Source organism: Hylobates moloch, unplaced genomic scaffold (assembly GCF_009828535.3).
Source record: "Hylobates moloch isolate HMO894 unplaced genomic scaffold, HMol_V3 SCAFFOLD_3, whole genome shotgun sequence".
Taxonomy (NCBI): Eukaryota; Metazoa; Chordata; class Mammalia; order Primates; family Hylobatidae; genus Hylobates; species Hylobates moloch.
In genome coordinates this window covers 105,831,943-105,852,938 of record NW_026652278.1, presented here as the reverse complement: position 1 = coordinate 105,852,938, position 20,996 = coordinate 105,831,943, and the positions used below count along the sequence as shown (strand labels likewise).

Below are 20,996 nucleotides of genomic sequence, written 5' to 3'. Positions count from 1 at the left end.
AATTTAACATACAAAAGTTTGGCTTGATAGACTGAACAAAAGAAATTTTATTTTAAGGGCTTGGAGACTGAAATCTGACTTTATAGGTTTGGGATTTTTAAAAGCCACTAGTGTCAGTAAACTGGCTCCAATTTGTGAATGGGAAAAAAAAAGCCTTTTTCTTGCCTCTAAAATTAATAGAATTGAAACAACAGCTGCTTTCTCTCCAGCCCTCCTTCTCTTTCTTTCAATCCTTTTTATAACACCTGAATTCCAAATTCATTTAAATTTTAGGATATTTTGGCAGCCATAGTAAAAACAAGTATTCGTGAATTAGTTGACATATTTTCTGCAGAAATGGCAAGATAAATGGTCTATAGAACAAAAAACATGTACTATTAAAAAGAAACTCCCATCCTGACTTGTCCCCTTTCCCAAAAGACTCACACTGTCTAAAAGACCAATTGCTTTTGTAAAATACATTCTACTTCTGGCATGATGTTGGGCTGATTAACACCAGACTTTTAAACACACTGAAGCTTTAAAGCTTTTTTTAGAGGGCTGCTCTCCTACACATGTTGATATGTGTACATTCAGTGTCTTCCGTGCCTAACCAATGGCCTTACTCTGTAATTAGCAGTGTGTTATAAATACAGATAAATCTCTGGACTAAAATCTCGAGGATGGCACAGTTCCTACACCATGATGTCAAATCCATCCTCTTAGCCAGACAGTTTAACCACATGCTCTTCTGGCACTACAGTGGGAGTGGGGGAATTCTAACACCAACCAGGGCCTGTAAAACACATAGCAAATATGCCTGGGTTAGGTGCTCTAAGCCATGGCTTATCCTGGGACCATTTAAGCCCCCATCATAAACACAGAATATCCCCCAAGAAGCAATATTGCCCTTTCGGTGTCTCCGGACAAATTATTTTTAAATGAGATGACGTTTTTCTTTTTGCTTCTTTTTTTAACATTTGGTATTAATAAATTCTTGGAAGACAGCGAATCGTCTGGTTTTTTCCAAGTGTGGGACAAACGTAGGAAGTATTTATTCCTTCTTGCATTGTCCATATAAACCAGCATTTGTGGTTAGAGCTCTCCTCCCTCCACTCAATGCACCCAATGATTAGCGTGATACTCAGGATGAAACAGAGTTCTTTGAGACTAACTACATGATGAGGAAGAAAACATAAACTCCTTATCTTTAAAGCTTTGCTAGAATAGTGATCCAACTCTTATAAGTTTGGAAATGATTATTAGACAAAACTACATAAAATCTACTGTAGAATAACAAAACCAAAGTTAGAAGGCATCTCTTGAGTCATACATCTGCCTTCTTCCTTTATGTTAATCTCATCAAGATTTCATTTACCCTCTTAAATGGCTTTAATGATGAATCAACCACTGTTCAGCCCTAGTCAATTGAACTCTTAAAATGCTGTTTGGCCAGGTGCGGTGGCTCACTTCTGTAATCTCAGCACTTTAGGAGGCCAAGGTGGCTGGGTCATAAGGTCAGGAGATCAAGTCCATCCTGGCTAACACGGTGAAACCCCATCTCTACTAAAAATACAAAAATTTCGGGTGTGGTGGAGGGCACCTGTAGTCCCAGCTACTTGGGAGGCTGAGGCAGGAGAATTGCTTGAACCCGGGAGGCAGAGGTTGCAGTGAGCCAAGATTGCGCCACTGCACTCCAGTCTGGGCGACAGAGCAAGACTCTGTCTCAAAAAAAAAAAAAAAAAATGCTGTTTAACATTTTATTCTATTTTATTGCCCTAATTTACCATGGATATAGTTATATTTTTTAAATCCTAAATATCCTTGAAAGACAAGAGACTATGTTTTATTATCTATTTCTGTATTTTATGTATCTTAATTTTGATGATTTACACCCTCCTCTGATAAGACAATCACCAAATCTCTCAGATTATTACTACATTTGTTGCTTAGTTTCTTTTTTTTAAAGAACTTCTAAAATCCTTTCAACTTTTCAGAGTTCAGAACTTCAATAATTGTCAATTTCTTATATCAAAATACCTTTTACAGCCATAGGCAACCAGTAAGTCATAACAGGCAACCAGATAAGCCATAACAGCTAGTGGGCTGCTCCTACTTACAAAAGGACAGACGCCACATCACTATCTCAGTTTAAATTTGCAACTTTCCCTCTCCCCGGATGCAGTACTTATGCCTGCTGATTATGAGAGAATTGAAATTGTCCTTTCAGCCGGGCGCGGTGGCTCACGCTTGTAATCCCAGCACTTTGGGAGGCCGAGGCGGGCGGATTACGAGGTCAGGAGATCGAGACCACAGTGAAACCCCGTCTCTACTAAAAATACAAAAAAATTAGCCGGGCGTGGCGGCGGGCGCCTGTAGTCCCAGCTACTCGGAGAGGCTGAGGCAGGAGAATGGCGTGAACCCGGGAGGCGGAGCTTGCAGTGAGCTGAGATCGCGCCACTGCACTCCAGCCTGGATGACAGAGCGAGACTCCATCTCAAAAAAAAAAAAAAAAAAAAAAGAAATTGTCCTTTCATTAATCTGAATCACTGTTACATTTGTGGGAATTATTTTGCCCCACGACAAATTCACTTGCACTGGCTCAATTAATTTTGCTCCAATTAGCTGAGTATATTCATGTTTTATTCTAAGTCATCTCCAAATTATGAATGTCAAATAGCATGTATAAAGCATGGGAAAAATTACTCTGCCCCGTCATGAAACTTGGAACATAAGTAAAACTCTTTGCTCGATGTCAATAACAACTAAGGAAGTGTGATTTTCCAGCTCAGCTCTGTTTAAACACTGTAAATACTCAGGCAAGAGTGTAGTTGGTAAAGTTGGAAACTAATATGGGAATGAGAATGTCAAATAAGTGGTGGCTAATAGTAGGGTTGCGAAAATGTATAAGTAAAGTGAGCTTCGATCTGGTACTACAACTCATAGCAAATATAGTACTGCCAATCTAATGCACTACCCTCTTCCTCATTAGTATTACCAGTTCAATATATTTAGGAATTTCATTTATCTTTCTCTTAAGAATATATTATGGATTTTATAATAAAAGAGAAGAAAAAGTGATAATCATCTTAGAGTACTAGATACCTATCCTAGAAACATTGGCATTAATTAGAATGAAATTCAGCACTCTTTATTGAAGATACATGGAATCTCACAATTCCCTTAAATCATTTAGACAATGAGTCTCAAATATGTAGAGAAGGAAGTAAGTCAAGGCCTAAGGAGATCTACCCTCTTGATTCTTTATGTGGTAGAGCAGAAAGGCCATGACTTAGGAATCCTCTTGGTCCATGTTCTCATGATGTCATTCTCCTTACCTTGGTAGCTAAGGAGTGGGCTGCTCCTGCTTCCAACAGGACTGATGCCACATCCACCTGGCCCTCCCGGGCAGAGATGTGCAGTGGTGTGTACCCATTTGTAGTGGCCGCATCTGGATGAGCCATATGCTGTAGAAGCAGCTGGACGATTTCTGTCTTACCCAGGCGGGAGGCAATATGTAAAGGTGTCTGTTCCTCCTACAACTCAAGTCAAGTCAAAAGTTAGTGCCAGGCAGACAGAACTTCACTGGTGATATGTTTCACTCACATATTTCATGATGTCTTCTTGGAATCTCTAGGAACCCCACCCAAAAGAAAATCATTACTGCTTTAACCATGGCATATTTTATATTTTGCTACAGCAGTGACCTGGTTGGTCACAAATTCTCCCTTCGATTTTTAAAAAGCATATACTTCCATGAACTTGATCATTGCTTTCTGAGCATCCCAAAATATTTCTCAACTCATTAAGGCTTTAGGCCTCACTTATGTTTAAATATAAACTAACTGATGGTTTGGAATAAGAATAAAATCTAGTCCAAAAGTCCTAGGACCTATATTCTCATCCAAGAGTTTTCACTTAGAAGCAGGATTTATTCTGGGAACTCTTTCAAAGAAAAAGAACCAGGGATGCTGGAAAATCTTTGATTTTACTCCATTCAGCAAGCCAAGGATACAAATGCTGGTCATTTTCTTCAAGGAGGAACAGTGCACAAAGAAGATATTGTAATCTGGTTTTAAAAGATGTTTCAGAAAATGCTGCAGATAGTTCTGGAACTTGCATCCAGAACTTAAAAAATGAAATGGGACTCTGGCAAAAAGCAAATAGGGTGAACTATTTGCCAAGTGCTTTCCATTTAAAAACAGAGGATATAGCTGGGTCTAAGGGACAGGAAGGACATGTTCCAGGAGGCTCAAGAAAATCACCTGACTCTGCTGTGTAGTTGGAAATAATGTTTTCAGTGTTTAGAGAACCAGGCCAAACCACTCTCTTGTAAAAAGAAAATTGAGTTTAACTTTAGTGATTAAAAGAGGTATATTGTTGCTATCTGCCCAAGGGCATGTCATAATAAAGTGAGGAAGGGAAAACTGGACTTCCAGGGCTAAGAATGAATGGAGAAAAGTATATAGAGGAAGGAAGATCTATCCAAAAACATGCAGTATCTTAAAGTTAAAAGAAAAAAGAAAGGGAGCTATAGTGAGAGATAAAATAGCACTGCATGAATTCCAAGGTAGTAAGAAGTACGTAAATAACAGTAATATGATTATTTTAGACTAGAATTGAAATTTTGTGAACATTTGGAATTGAAAAGCTTTCTTCATGTACAATGCATATGTGACCCATCTTCCTAAGAGAGTTAAAAGGAAAGCATAAAATGTATTATTAGACCATTTCCAGGTCAATATTAAGAAAAATTAAACAAGTTCTCAAAGATTGTCCAAGGTTACTCAGCTATTAAAACAGAACTTTAATTCAGGGCATTGGATTCTAAAGACATTTCTCCGCCTATACGTTCTTTGGAAATAGATACTACAATAAGATGGCCACTAACAGACCTTTCGGAACAAAGTGACTCTCAGTAGGAAAGGATACTGACAACACATTAGAAGATAAAATTTCTCTGAAATACAGAGGAAAAAATAGAGGAATGGGGAGAATAAACATTTTTTATTTATAAATAAAATGAACATATTGTTATTTATAAAAATAAATGGTTAGCAAAACAAACAACAATTTAAAAACCAAGGAACTTGAGAATAGCTATGATGAACATTTGTTGTTTCTGGGGTTCCCTTCTCAGATATCTGTCCTGCAAAATTTGATAAAGGTGGGTGGGTATTGCAAGTGACACACTCTAAAATAGATTTTCCATGAATAAGACGGATAGTTGGAGCGACGATGACTCTTTAATCCACAGCTGAGAAGTGGCAATCATTGACTAGAGGTAGCTACATAATTGGTTAATTATTAACTATTGATCCTTGGTTCTTAGACTGTATAGCATTAATGTTCGTCTTTAAAAAAAAAAAAAGTTAAAAAATAGGATGTCTTGCCTACTTTTTTCCATTTTTGGTAAAGCTCTACCTGAAAGTGGAAAAGGAAAGAACACGCAAATTTTGCAAAGAAAACCTTTCAACCTGTACACAGGGATATAAGACTTTTTGAGGTTTGGCCAATTATTTCCCTGCTGAATTGCAAAAGCTGAATTTACTGCCTCAGGGTAATGCTAATTCAAACCAGAGAAAAGAACTGGGAAAGTGCAGAAGAAAAGATTCATGGGAAAAGGTAAAGAAATGGGGGAAGCCTGATCACACAGACCTATTCCAAAAATGAGAGGCAACAATTCCCTCATCATAAAGCATCACTGGCTGACACAGCCTGGACCGGAAGTAGATGAGCTCTGCTTTGCCACTGCAGTCTACCATTTTACTTTGGAGACTTGCTGAGCCCCAGCTCCTTTTTCAAAGAGAAAAATAACACTGGCTGGGATAAACTTCAAAGATTTGATAAAATTTCTATTACTAGTTACTAGCTAACAGGGTTCCCAGGAGCCACATCTCCTAGTATCTAACTGAAGTTCTAAATGAGCTAAGTTTCAAGTGAGTTTAAGCCTAGGACCCCTGGGATTGCTCGATCCCTAAAGCAAATGCCAAGCCCCCGTAATTGTGCCAACAGAACCAGCTCCTAAAGCAAGAGAGCTCCCAGATGGTCAGGCTCTGATGGCCCTCTCAGTAATGCCCATTGAGGACACTGGACAAGGAAGGACCTTCCTGAGAGCAGGACCTGGGTGCAAACACATTGGCTGACAGAGGAACTGAGGCCACTGTAGTCCCTGCTCTCCAGTCTGTCCAGCAAAATGTGTCTTATGCTCTGGACTGGTGAATAGAGTGTTCTGCGTGAACTTTAAAAATTACAGATGTTATTATGAGTATATGGTTTTTCTTTTGTTATATATTGTGAATAGGCGAAACATATGACTTAGCCCCATGAGATATTATTTCTAAACCTGATTGAGAAGATTGTGAACTACCCAGCGATCTTGACCTTGGAGCTCAATGTAGTAGCTGCGCACAATTTTTTGCTATCTCTTCTTCAGGAGAGGGTGAATTCTAAAGCAATGTTATTAGGTTTAGAGAGGAAGTTTCCAAAAGTGTGTGTGTGTGCGCACGCGTGTGTGTGCGCGGTGGGAAATCAAGAGGTAAAATAGCAGATATGTGTTCATTTTTCTGCCCAATACCCCCTGCACCCTTCTTCTGGGACATCCATCCCTCATTTGGGGGAAATGGACATCCCCATACTCCATGTGGTTCTAGAAGGGCTGCTGGTCTTCTTATCCCACCTCATAAATGGGCCGCATGAATGGGCATGAGCCCAAGCTTGATCTTCTATCCTGATCATAGTCATAAGTTTAGGGAGAGAATGTGCCTAATTAGAAACCAGTGGTTTGTTTGGATGGGAGAGAGAAGGGCTCTCTTTACATTTGAAGTGGGAGGTAATGATGTTAGCAGAAAGAGTTAGGAGAAAGATGCAGAATCAGAGGAGAAATCTTTTTCTTATCTTAACTCTGTCACCACAGGTTAATCAGCACAATCTTGAATTTCAGGACCCCAGGCCACCCTACAACACGGGATTGCTCTGGGTATCAAATAAGATACTTTGTGTTTAAATGATTGATGAATTCTAAAGCACTGTTCAAATGTTAACTAAATCAGAGGCCCAGGAGCACATTAAAAGGATTAAATGACAATAAAACACACATGGTGAAAGTACACTTTAAAATAGGACTTACGAACAGGAAAACCCTAACTCCTTGCTGCTTGAAACATAATCCCAAAATCAGGAGCCCTGACATCACCTGAGAGTTTGTTAAATATGCAGAACTGAGTTACAATATGCATTCTAGCAGGGTGCCCAGGTAATTTGTATGCATATTGGCCTTTAGGGAGCACTGCTTCACAAGGCTACGGTATTTTTGTTTGTTCATAATAGAAAATACTATAGGGAAGGGATTTCAGTTGTAGCTTAGAATGAGAAGTAGAGCTGAAAAGAAAAAAATAAACAAAAGATAACATCTGAAATTTGATATTTAAATTAGAAGGAATAAGGAATTAAAAGGTATTTATATACGTATATAATGATACTAAATGTAGTTGCAAAAGAGAAGTAAAAAAGTAGAATTGATGAAATCTTTGTGTAAAATTAACTAATTAATTAGTATTTTAAGGGAAAGAGTCTGTTGCCAGTGGTGCTTTTAAGGAAGAGGCTTCAGAGGGTATCCAAAAAGATAAAAGGCTGTAATAATGGGTTATATCAATACAGAAAAATTTGGCAGAGATACATGAAAATGAATAAATTGCCATAAAAAGTAGAAATTTTAATTTGAATAATAGATAAACATTGAGGGGTTTTACTTTAAGAGAGAGAAATGGGAAACCCTTTCATTGTTAAATACGAATTACAAAAAATTTACAGGAACATCAACACAATTTCCAGTAAAGTACACAATACTCAGAGTGCACTGGTTGGCCATAGAAATATTTTTAAAATAGCTGAATGCCAGGTAATCTTAAAAGGAAACCAGAAAAATGTTATGGCAGGGGAAGCTCATAGTTGAATAAAGCTTTAAATAGATAAGAATATAATAGATCGATGATGACTACCAAAGAACATAAATTACACTATGTGGACAATGGACAGAAAGGCAGATGAAAACCAAGACAACAAGAGCAATGTTAAGGCTGCCCGTGTATCACTGGATTCTGCATGAAGATCTGTGGAACCTGTTACAAGAAAATGTCTATTAAATTCATTGAATCAAAGAATGTTAAGAAAGTCTGGAAAGGAGTTTTGAGTTTCTGAGTCCAACCCTCATATTTTACTGATAAAGACTTGGAAGTGGCCAGAGGCTGGCAAGATGGCTGAATAGGAACAGCTCCGGTCTGCAGATCCCAGTGAGATCAACACAGAAGGCAGGTGATTTCTGCATTTCCAACTGAGGTATCTGGCTCATCTCACTGGGATTGGTTAGACAGTGGGTGCAGCCCACTGAGGGCAAGCCGAAGCAGGGTGGGGCTTCACCTCACCTGGAAAGCGCAAAGGGTCAGGAACTCCCTCCCCTAGCCAAGGGAAGCCGTGAGGGACTGTGCCATGAGGAATGGTGCACTCTGGCCCAGATACTACGCATTTCCCATGGTCTTTGCAACCTGCAGACCAGGAGGTTCCCTCCGGTGCCTACATCACCAGGGCCCTGGGTTTCAAGCACAACACTAGGATGGCATTTGGGCAGACATCGAGCTAGGTACAGGAGTTTTTGTTAATACCACTGTGGCGCGTGGAACGCCACTGAAACAGAATGGTTCACTCCCTTGGAAAGGGGGCTGAAGCCAGGAAGCCAAGTGGTCTAGCTCAGTGGATCCCACTCCAGGGGAGCCCAGCAAGCTAAGATCCACTGGCTTGAAATTTCTCGCTGCCAGCATAGCAGTCTGAAGTTGACCTGGGATGCTCCAGCTTGGTAGGGGGAGGGGCATCCGCCATTACAGAGGCTTGAGTATCACCACTGACCCCACAGAAATACAAACTACCATCAGAGAATACTAGAAATGCCTCTACACAGATAAACTAGAAAATCTAGAAGAAATGGATAAATTCCTGGACACATACACCCTCCCAAGACTAAACCAGGAAGAAGTAGAATCCCTGAATAGACCAATAACAAGTTCTAAAATCAGTAATTAGCCTAACAACCAAAAAAAGCCCAGGACCAGACGGATTCACAGCCAAATTCTACCAAAGGTACAAAGAGGAGCTGGTACCATTCCTTCTGAAACTTTTCCAAACAACAGAAAAAGAGAGACTCCTCCATAACTCATTTTATGAGGCCAGAATCATCCTGATACCAAAACCCGGCAGAGACACAACAAAAAAAGAAAATTTCAGGCTGACATCCCTGATGAACATCAATGCGAAAACCCTCAATAAAATACTGGCAAACCAAATCCAGCAGCACATCAAAAAGCTTATCCACCACAATCAAGTCAGCTTCATCCCTGGGATGCGAGACTTGTTCAACATATGCAAATCAATAAATGTAATCCATCACATAAACAGAACCAATGACAAAAACTACATGATAATCTCAATAGATGTAGAAAAAGCTTTGATAAAATTCAACATCCCTTCATGCTAAAAACTCTCAATAAACTAGGTACTGATGGAACATATCTCAAAATAATAAGAGCCATTTATGACAAACCCACAGCCAATATCATACTGAATTGGCAAAAGCTGGAAGTATTCCCTTTGAAAAGTGGCACAAGACAAGAATGCCCTCTCTCACCACTCCTATTCAACATAGCATTGGAAGTTCTAGCCAGGGCAATCAGGCAAGAGAAGGAAATAAAGCGTATTCGAATAGGAAGAGAGGAAGTCAAATTGTCTCTGTTTGCAAATGACAGGATTGTATATTTAGAAAACCCCATCATGTCAGCCCAAAATCTCCTACAGCTGATAAGCAACTTCAGCAAAATCTCAGGATACAACATCCAGGTGCAAAAATCACAAGCATTCCTGTACACCAATAATAGACAGAGAGGCAAATCATGAGTAAACTCCCATTCACAATTGCTACAAAGAGAATAAAATACCTAGGAATACAACTTACAAGGGATGTGAAGGACCTCTTCAAGGATAACTACAAACCACTGCTCAAGGAAATAAGAGAAGACACAAATAAATAGAAGAACATTCCATGCTCATGGATAAGAAGAATTAGTATCATGAAAATGACCATACTGCCCAAAGAAATTTATAGATTCAATGCTATCCCCATCAAGCTACCATTGATTTTCTTCACAGAATTAGAAAAAACTACTTTAAACTTCATATGGAACCAAAAAAGAGCCCATATGACCAAGACAATCCTAAGCAAAAGGAACAAAGCTGGTGGCATCATGCTACCTGACTTCAAACTATACTCCAAGGCTACAGTAACCAAAACAGCATGATACTGGTACCAAAACAGATATAAAGACCAATGGAACAGAACAGAGGCCTCAGAAAAAATGCCACACATCTACAACCATCTGATCTTTGACAAACCTGACAGAAACAAGCAATGGGAAAAGGATTCTCTATTTAATAAATGGTGTTGGGAAAACTGGCTAGCCATATGCAGAAAACTAAAACTGGACCCCTGTCTTACACCTTATACAAAAATTAACTCAAGATGGATTAAAGACTTAAATGTAAGACCTAAAACCATAAAAATCCTAGAAGAAAACTAGGCAATACCATTCAGGACATAGGCATGGGCAAAGACTTCATGACTAAAACACCAAAAGCCATGGCAACAAAAACCAAAATTGACAAATGGGATCTAATTAAACTAAAGAGCTTCTGTACAGCAAAAGAAACTATCATCAGAGTGAACAGGCAACCTACAGAATGGGAGGAAATTTTTACAATCTATCCATCTGACAAAGGGCTAATATCCAGAACCAACAAGGAACTTAAACAAATGTACAAGAAAAAACATACAACCCCATTGAAAAGTCGGCAAAGGATATGAACAGACACTTCTCAAAAGAAGATATTTATGGGGCTAATAAACATATGAGAAAAAGCTCATAATCACTGGTCACTAGAGAAATGCAAATCAAAACCACAATGAGATACCATCTCATGCCAGTTAGAACGGTGATCATTTAAAAGTCATGAAACAACAGATGCTGGAGAGGATATGAACGCTTTTTTTTTTTGAGACGGAGTTTCGCTCTTGTTGCCCAGGCTGGAGTGCAATGGCACGATCTCAGCTCACCGCAACCTCCGCCTCCCAGGTTCAAGTGATTCTCCTGCCTCAGCCACCTGAGCAGCTGGGATTATAGGCATATGCCACCATACCAGTCTAATTTTGTATTTTTAGTAGAGACAAGGTTTCTCCATGTTGGTCAGGCTGGTCTCAAACTCCCAACCTCAGGTGATCTGCTCACCTCAGCCTCCCAAAGTGCTAGGATTACAGACGGGAGCCACTGCGCCTGGCAGAGATAGGAACACTTTTACACAGTTGGTGGGAGTGTAAATTAGTTCAACCATTGTGGAAGACAATGTGTCAATTACTCATGGATCTAGAACCAGAAATACCATTTGACCCAGCAATCCCATTACTGGGTATATACCCAAAGGATTATAAGTCATTCCACTATAAAGACACATGCACACATATGTTTATTGCAGCACTATTCACAATAGCAAAGACTTGGAACCAACCCAAATGCCCACCAATGATAGACTGGATAAAGAAAATGTGGCACATGTACACCATGGAATACTATGCAGCCTTAAAAAAGAATGAGTTCATGTCCTTTGCAGGGATATGGATGAAGCTGGAAACCATCATTCTCAGCAAACTAACACAGAAACAGAAAACCAAACACTGCATGTTCTCACTCAGAAGTGGGAGCTGAACTATGAGAACACATGGACACAGGGAGGAGAACATCACACACTGGAGTCTGTCAGCGGGTAGGGGACTAAGGGAGAAATAGCATTAGGAGAAATACCTAATGTAGATGATGGGTTGATGGGTGCAGCAAACCACCATGGCACATATATACCTATGTAACAAACTTGCACATTCTGCACATGTATCCCAGAGCTTAAAGTACAATAATAAAGAAAGACTTGAAAGTGAAGTGACTTGCCTGAAATCACTTACAATTTATATGACCATAGCCAGATGCTTTCATTCCAAGATAACACTGTATTATAATGGTACAACTCAAACTGAAATGAGTTCTAACTTAGGTATATCAAATATTGAAGAAGGAGGGAAATTATTTAACATGAGAATCTCAATGATGTCAGTGCAAAAGTTAACCAAACAACATGGAAAAGGAAATAGAAGGTACAGTATATTGATAGTGTATTCGGTGTATTCTGGTGTATTCCATGTAAAGGAAGATGAGAAAATAAATTGGGAAGTAAGATTTAAAAACAGAAAAAGAAGGAAAAAGAAACTTGTGAAGGAATTAGAAGCTATTAGAAACAAGACAAGTCTGATCAAGCAATCTTCAGTGCCCAAATTCTATTTTGGAATTGTGGAAATACAGAATGTCTAAATTTGTAAAATCAGAGTAAGAAGAAAAGTAAATATCATAAAAAGGAGGGAAGGCAAACAGATGAAGGGAAAACATTAAAACTTTGAGAATAACTTGTTTTTATGTAACTAGTGAGGGATGACTGTGGAAATGTGATTGGTTTAAGTGGTAAGAAATAAATTTTAATATGTATAGCATCTAAATACTTTAGGTTAAATTTTAAAATTCATGAAAATAAAGAGATATGAGAAAGTGCTTTCCGAGGTTAAAAAAGTATTAAAATATCAGTCAATGATGTATTTCTTAGATGATAAGTTGTACATTTTTTCAAATGTTAATGTTTCTGAAATTCGGGTGCATTTTTCATAGTGTGTAATTGCTTAAATAATGTTTCTTTTTTTTTCCTGGAAAACGGCTATTGAATTGATCCTTTCACTTACAGTCCTTGGTATTTCCAAATCAAGGAACTGAAGGGCAACATCCTCTCTTAAGGATGAAACTCATGCGCCGCGATAGAAGAGAACCTCAGGGCACCAGTACCTACCCTGGCTCTGGCATCAACAAGGGCACCATTTCTCAGGAGGCATCGGACCACTTCCACCTGCCCGGCTCGGGCTGCCATGTGTAGTGCCGTCTCACCACGCTGCCAGGGAACAAAGATCATTAAATCATAAATTAACCCACTGCTCTGGATGGTAAAGAATAAAGTTGTCCCTTTTTGTGAAATTCAGCAATCTATCCAAGGATTTAAGAAACCTATGAAAAGGCATAATTATTTAGTCTGGAAAATATAGATTTGTATCTTTTTTTTTTTTTGAGACAAAGTTTCACTCTTGTTGCTCAGGCTGGAGTGCAATGGCAACATCTCGGCTCACCACAACCTCCACTTCCAGGGTTCAAGGGATTCTCTTGCCTCAGCCTCTCGAGGAGCTGGGAATACAGGTGCATGCCACCACGCCCAGCTAATTTGTGTATTTTTCTTCTCCATCTTTACAAGGATAAAACAAATGTTTATTTTATTTTTTTTAAGTCCATGACAAACTAGTAAATTTATCCGAACATCCAGGATACTCTTGAGTTGCTTAACTTCACAATCAGCCGCTTAAGCATCCCTTTAAATTGATTTTGGTGATGAAGTTTCTTTTACGCTAAAAACCTAAAGATCTGTCATTGTCTCACTTAACTATGTGATCACAACTGGAATCTATTTCAGTGATAAACTAGATGCTGAAGATCAACACGTCGCAAAAAATTTACACCACCTGTACCATAAATAAATCATTTCGAGATTCAAAATTTACTTCCGAAATAAAATATTATTTTGTACCTGATTTTTTTGTGTTATGAGACTAGGCAAAAACGGATCAGACAAGAAGTTTGATTTGCCCAGGAGGTCCCCTATTTAAGATTAATGAGCATATTTAATTATAGACAGTTGTTTGAGAGAGCCACTGAAAGATGAATAAAGTGACTGTCAGCAGCGTCATCTGTTGAAGTAGGCCATGCATCATGCCTCAAGTATCTTTGTTCTACACCAAAATATGACACACTTGTCGGGAAAGGGTGGCTTTAGGTGTAGCTTGAAGAACAAGGGTTTGATTAAGAGAATGTTCTCATCAAGTAGCAGGTTATTTTACTCTACTGTCTCTAAGAGAGAGGTTTTTAAAAATCAGCATATTTTAAAACCATATGTAGTTCTAAAGAAGGCAGGGTTTCATTCACTCAAGTAATTTTACAGTTAGAATAAGATATTGGTTATAAAAATTATTACAGATTGATTTACCACAACTGTTCTAGAAAATAAGCCTGATTTCAACCAAGTAAACCACTCCAAATTAAATTGATTTTAAATTTGGTTGTAGTAATTGACAAACTGCAGCGAATAATTTCTTCTGATTCCTTGTACAACAAACCCTTAAATCTAGAAACTTTAAGGTGAACTTTAATTTGGCACATATTTCACAGTTAATTTTTTCTCAGTATTTTAGAGACCCATTTCTTTTGAAGTTATGAGAAATTCATGTCAAATGATTTGATTGTGAAAGCACTAAATTGGTATCTACTGTAATTTTCTCTTCTTTGTTGATGACTCATTTATCCTCCAATGGGCTTATTTTCTGATGACAGATTTAGACTTTTGTAAAGTAAATGTATCTGGAGTATGCTCTTTTATAAAACGATGTATCATTGGAATGCTAATATTTATCTTCAGACTTTAGATGTATGGCAAGATTTTTCCCCCCTGGACAGACAATCACGATTTCTAACTTGTTTTCTATATCATTTAAAACCTGTCTCTAAACAGATGAGGCTAAGATCTTCTTTTTTTTTTTTTTTGAGACAGAATCTTGCTCTGTTGCCCAGGCTGGAGTGCAGTGGCATGATCTTGGCTCACTGCAGCCTCGGCCTCCTGGGTTCAATCAATTCTCCTGCCTCAGCCTCCCGAGTAGCTGGGATTATAGGTGCCTGCCACCATGCCCAGCTAAGTTTTGTAATTTTAGTAGAGACAGGGTTTCATCATGTTGGTCAAGCTGGTCTTGAACTCCTGACCTAGTGATCCACCTGCCTCGGCCTCCCAAAGTGCTGGGATTACAGGTGTGAGCCACCGTGCCCAGCAAGGCTAAAATCTTCTAACTACAGTTGTCCCTCTGTATTGGTGAGGGATTGGTTCCAGGTCCCCTGTTTCCCCCACCAATACCAAAATACATGGATGCTCAAGTCCTTTATATAAAATGGTGTAGTATTTGCATGTAACCTATGCACATAATCCTGTATAATTCAGCTCTATATTACTCGTAATACCTAACACAATGTAAATGCTATATAGTTGTTATACTGTACTTTTAAAAAATTTTTGTGTTATTTTTTATTGTAGTTTTTTATTTTTATTTTTTCAAATATTTTCAATCCAAGATTGATTAAATCCATGGATTTAGAACCCACACATACAGAAGCTACTGATACAGAGGGCCGATGGTATTCAAACAAAACAAAACAAGACCAGTTGCAGTGGCTCAAGCCTGTAATCCCAGCATTTGGGAGGCCAAGGCAGGAGTATTGCTTGAAGCCAAGCATTCAAGAAAAGCATGGGAGACACCACAAGATCTCTTCTCTAAATAAAGAAATAAATAAATTAGCCAGGCATGGTGGTGCATGCCTGTAGTTCCAGCTACTTGGGAAGCTGAGGCAGGAGGACAGCCTGCGCCTAGGAGGTTGAGGCTGCAGTGAGCCATGATCTTGCCCACTGTACTCCAGCCTGGGTGACAGGGCAAGGTCATGTCTCAGAAAAACAAAAACAATACTCCTCAAATCTTTATGCTATTTCTAGGTCTGATAAAAGGCTAGCAATTTTACTAATTTTGGTACAAATGACGATAAGAATAAATTTCCTTATAAGAAGTTAAAAGTCAAAGAGGTCCCAGGAATTCCTACGCAATGACAAATTTTCATGTTTATTATTTATTTATTTATGTAGAGACAAAGTCTCTCTCTGTCCCCCAGGCTGGAGTGCAGTGGTGCAATCTCGGCTCATTGCAACCTCCGCCTCTTTGGTTCAAGTGATTCTCCTGCCTCAGCCTCCCAAGTAGCTAGAATTACAGGCCACCACGCTTGGCCTTCATGTTTATTTTTTAAGCCAAGCTTTATCAATAAGGGGCTTTCAAAATCTGAAATGTTTCCAATACTGGCCAATATTTCTAAAGCCTTTACTTTATACTTAAGTTTTTTTTATGGGTTTTACACACTTGAAATTGATGAGTTAGATATAGAATCTAATTTAAAGCACTAAGGCTTAAATTCAAACAAAGGTTATGTATAAACACACACATGGTCTCTCCACTTTATAATAATGGTCTTGTTTAATTATTATCTAATGCCTCTGGCATAATGGACTTCTACTGTAAGTTGCCCTTAATCGTCTTTTATATTAATATTACCATTGTTTATATATAAGAATAAATAAGAAAATGAAGGTCAGGATATATTGTTGTAATAAATAGTTTCCATTTCTTGATTGTCAGGCACCCTATTTTATTTAATAGCCTTGTCTTTCTCATCTCAAGCTAATGAAATTTAAGGATTGGGGGAAGTTTTTAAGCATAATATAATGTGTGAACTTTACCATTAGTCCACTGATTTCTTATGGGAAGGAAGATAAAATTTCGTAAGACCTTGCATTCTTTCTTGATAGTTGTTAAAATGCTTAGTTTTCTATTCCTATGGTTATTGATGAATACTTTGGATTATGGATGTGTTGTAATTGGCAGTTCGGCATTCTAAGTTTCAAAGCGTATTAATAAACCTTCTGGAAAAGGAAATTTTCAGTTAAAAAAAAATGTCTATACGTGATTGAGTTACTGGTACACCTCACACTTGGAGTGAATTTTCAGGCAAAAACAAGACTAGCAAGAGAATGGGTATGCTCATGTCCAAAGCAGGTACTAAGTTTCATGCCACTCTCCTCAGTTGTTAAAACTGACTCTGCTGACAGGGCTACATTGACTTCCACTTTGGGCGCATCAAGTTGAAAAGCATCGAAGCACAACAAACAGCATTGCATTCAAAAATGCAACATGATTTCAGGCAACACACAAAGGCTCCAAGGGTGGGGTGTTTTAGAGTCAGGAAGTGACCAACTCTGACACAGCAAGCACGCAGTCAGTGTTCACACGGTTTCTTCATCAACTTGCAAAGAATTTTGGATCCAGTAGCTATATCCTCATGTTCTGAGAAAACACAACTTCACAGGCATCCCATTGCTAGAGAAAGTTAAATTCCTCCAAATGTAGGATTGCCAGATTTAGCAATTAAAAGTACAGGACAGCCAGTTAAATTTTAATTCCAGACAAACAACAAATATTTTGCTATGTCTTAACTATTGCATGGGCCATATACAAAAGTTTATTTTTCATCTGAAATTTAAATTTAACTGAGAGTCCTATATTTTACCTGGCAACCCTATCAATAGGTATCTGCTTCCTGAAGGACATATCTTACAAAACATAACTAGAAAACACGGAAATTATATTGGCATGTGCCTCTCAAGAATTTGTTTTGAGGGAGCTGGATGGAAAGATAATATAATGGACAAATGAACAGATAAAATGAAGAACTTTAAATGACCAACAGTTGGAAGCTAAAGTTTAATATAACGATTGTCCAATTTGAAAGTCTTCAACAACCTGAAAAACATGTCAAAATTGTTTGTTTCAATTAATATTTTATGTTTATTTGAAAATATATGTACCCCATATAACTTTTTTAACAGAAGGGAGTATAACTCCATAACCATCTGAAGATTTGGAATTGGTCAGTGAAGAAGCAAAGTTAAGAGTGGCCACAAATTCCACAACCATTTTATATGGATTATTCTTTGAAGATTTTGTAAAAATCTCCACTAAAAGAGATTAATTTAGGGGATTGCAATCAAGCAATCCACAGAATATTCTTGTACATGTTATCATTATAATGTGATAACATATTGTAACAATGTCACTATTGCTCCTCTGATCCTATAGGCATTGGAATGCAAATAAGAAAAGGTGGAGACAAAAAAGGAAAAGGTGAGCAAGAACACAGAGGTTTTTTGCTTGTTTCTTTTGTTTGTTGTTGTTGTTGTTTGTTTTTTGTTTTAAAGTTACTGGCCTGTAAGTAAGTCTGTTCAGGTCTCAATTTAAAAAAAAAAAAAAAAAAAGGTAGTCATCTCAAAAAAAAAAAGGGGGGGGGATGATGATTGCTTTTAAAGTTCTAAGAATGACTAGAAATTAAACTTATGTTGGCACATTGTGAAATTACTCTTATGTCTAATGGAGTAAATAAAGATTGGCATATAATATTATGACCTTAGGACCAATAAGCTATAATTAAGAAAACTTATAAATATAGACTTTAAATTCTTCAATGATTTTATGCTCCAATTACTGAATAACATGGAGAGAGTATTAAATAATTTTTAAAATCAATTGAATTAATTCTCACAATGGATTTTCCTAGCCATCAGAAACTTCACTGTGGAAACGGTGTGTGAAATACAGAAAAAAAGAAATATGAGAGGGAATACAAATAAAAAGTGAAATTGGACATTCTCTTTCACAGCTTAAATGGAATGAGATGCCAAAAATTAGCAACAAGTGCCAATCAATTGCTTTTGAAAACATAGCTCATTTTAATAATAAGCACTAATATTTATTTTGAGAGAGTTATTTCCGGTGCACAAGTGAATCTCAATACTCTACTAGCCCTTCTTGAACTTCAAATACATGCCTGCACCTTGTGCAAGGAAGTTCTCTTGCTCAGGAGAACATTTGCATTCAATGATCTATCCTGATACAATGACCAAAGTTTAAAGGGGAAAAATCCAAGAAAATGAGAGATATACAAAGAAATTAGAAGTGAAAATCCTAATTTAGATTACATAGAAAAATTGAGACATCCAGTACTTGTTGATTGAATGAAAGTGGTCTGGAGACCAACATTCATTCCAGGATACGTGGTATAACTTTCAGCTAAGAGAAGCCTCCACTCTAGCAAATCAGATCAAATCAAAAGTAAAAATCAATGTAATGTTACAAAATGGGAAATCCATGTAATTGAAGAAGGAAGAGTTTGACAACAAGTAAAAGTCTCTGATATTGATCTATCTCTGGTTAATCTTTTGTTAAGATTAATTATGGTAATGATTTGATGTTTCTGTGAAAATTGCCTGGAATACAATTCCCTCAAGCAACTAGGTTGAGCCCTGAAGATTCTATTCGAACCAATTATCCATTCACTTTCAGAGGAGCTTTTAAAATGTGTTTTGTTTTAATAAATGCATTTAAGATGCATGTTCAATCCACCTACACCCAGAGTCTTAAGCTGTCTCACTTCATAGCTTCCATTTTACTTTATAACACCTCTTATCCTATCCAGGTTCTTTTCAGTGAAGTTCTGGTGATTATTTCAATAATATATTATTACAAGGGCCCTTCTCAAAGCTTGGTTGCTTACTTTGATGACATACACGCAAACACACATACACACACCCACAATCTCTGTTCCTCTCGCTCTTCCTCCCTGGGGTTATTCTGACCCAAGCCATACTCACAATGTTAGTGACATCTGGAGAGGCTCCGTTCTGCAGCAGAAGGAGGACAATGTTCAAGTGGCCCATGAAGGCAGCCACATGTATTGGTGTGAGGCCAGACTGCGAAACAAAGCAACAGCAGTTTTACTCCTCTGCACCGGTGGGGCTTTGGGGCTTCTTCAGATAAATAAAACTTGAGTGAAGAGGACAGAAGATGAGAAAAAGGAAAGGGAGGAAGGAGTAAGAGAAGGAATGCTTTGTGACTAGCTAAAACATTTTTCTACCTCTGTTATAGCTTGGATTGAAGCCCCATATTTCACCAGCAGTTCCATGACTTTGATGCGGTTTTTCTTGCAGGCAATGTGCAGTGGAGTAAAACCATTCTGTGCAAAAGACAATCAAGTTAGTTGAAAACATGCAGAAACAATTCTCACACAACTCCATGCTGGCACATTGCAGGCAATAATGTTACATCGTCACATAATATTACCATTTCTTCAATCCCTGTAGGTGTTGGAATTTGGGAAGAAAAATGGCGATGTGTTCCTGTAGGCACTGAACTTCACTTATGTGTGGTGGGCCTGTACATAATTCTGTTTGTGTGGTTACAGAGAAAACAAAAGTGAAGAAAAATACATGGTTCTTCTCTTTCAAGAAAGAAAAACAGAGAAGCAATTATATTTTAGAAGTTCTAAGATGTTTTAAGGTATATTGATTGTCCCAGTTATTAAATGACTTGAAGATGAATTGAAGATAAGCACATATTTTTCTGAAGGGCCGTTTCTCGGAGCATAAGAATTATTCATCTACTTAAAAAATCTAAGAACATACTGGCTTTGTAAGAAATATTTCAACTTTGCTACCACTTTCTTTATAAAGGGCATATTTCAAGTCAGCAGAAATCATTATGTTGATCATTTTTACATACAGAAGCTATATCTTTACATCATTTTTATAACATATATGCCAATCAGATAAATTTTATTGTATAAAGAAATGACTGTTAAGTTCTTGAATATTTTCATGTAATGTGTGGAGAATTTCTGGGATAAATGCAAGGAGGTAGCTCTAGAGGTAAAGAAATGTGGGGAAGAAGTCTGTCAGGTACTTTCTAACTTGGCGAACTAGGCTAATGCCCAGGAATTGGGGCAAATTAAGTAAAATGTGTTAAATGGCTCCACGCTTACTCATCATGTATTATAGTTTTTTTTATTTCAACAATGTTCCTTTGTTATGTCTATTCTGCCAGCTAACAATTTTGCATGTCCCAACATGGACCAATCATCAGTCAACGTTTATACACACTAGCAGTTCTCAGGAAAGCATATGGTCTTACTTAAGCTGATGACTTCTTATTTTTCACAATAGAGTGATAAACATAATTAAGTGGTTAAGTCATTTCCCCTGTTCATGAGCTATACAACATGCCAGATAAAAATAGCCACATGCACATGCAGCACTTAAAATACTTGCAATTAACAGGCTGTGATATTTTATAAGCTTATTGACCACTATCCAAT

General features: G+C 37.8%; 1 protein-coding gene across 50 annotated transcripts in view; it reads right to left on the bottom strand.

Annotated features, from left to right (window-relative positions):
* The window catches only part of ANK2 (ankyrin 2), a 698,346-nt gene that overhangs the window by 106,188 nt on the left and 571,162 nt on the right, over positions 1-20,996 (bottom strand). For all 50 annotated transcript variants that reach the window (XM_058436645.1, XM_058436660.1, XM_058436662.1 and 47 more), the window contains 4 exons: positions 19,761-19,859; positions 19,498-19,596; positions 12,958-13,056; positions 3,318-3,515 (listed from right to left, as the gene is read on the bottom strand). In XM_058436645.1, coding sequence (XP_058292628.1) covers positions 3,318-3,515; positions 12,958-13,056; positions 19,498-19,596; positions 19,761-19,859 — 495 coding nt within the window. The remainder of the gene's footprint in view (positions 1-3,317; positions 3,516-12,957; positions 13,057-19,497; positions 19,597-19,760; positions 19,860-20,996) is intronic.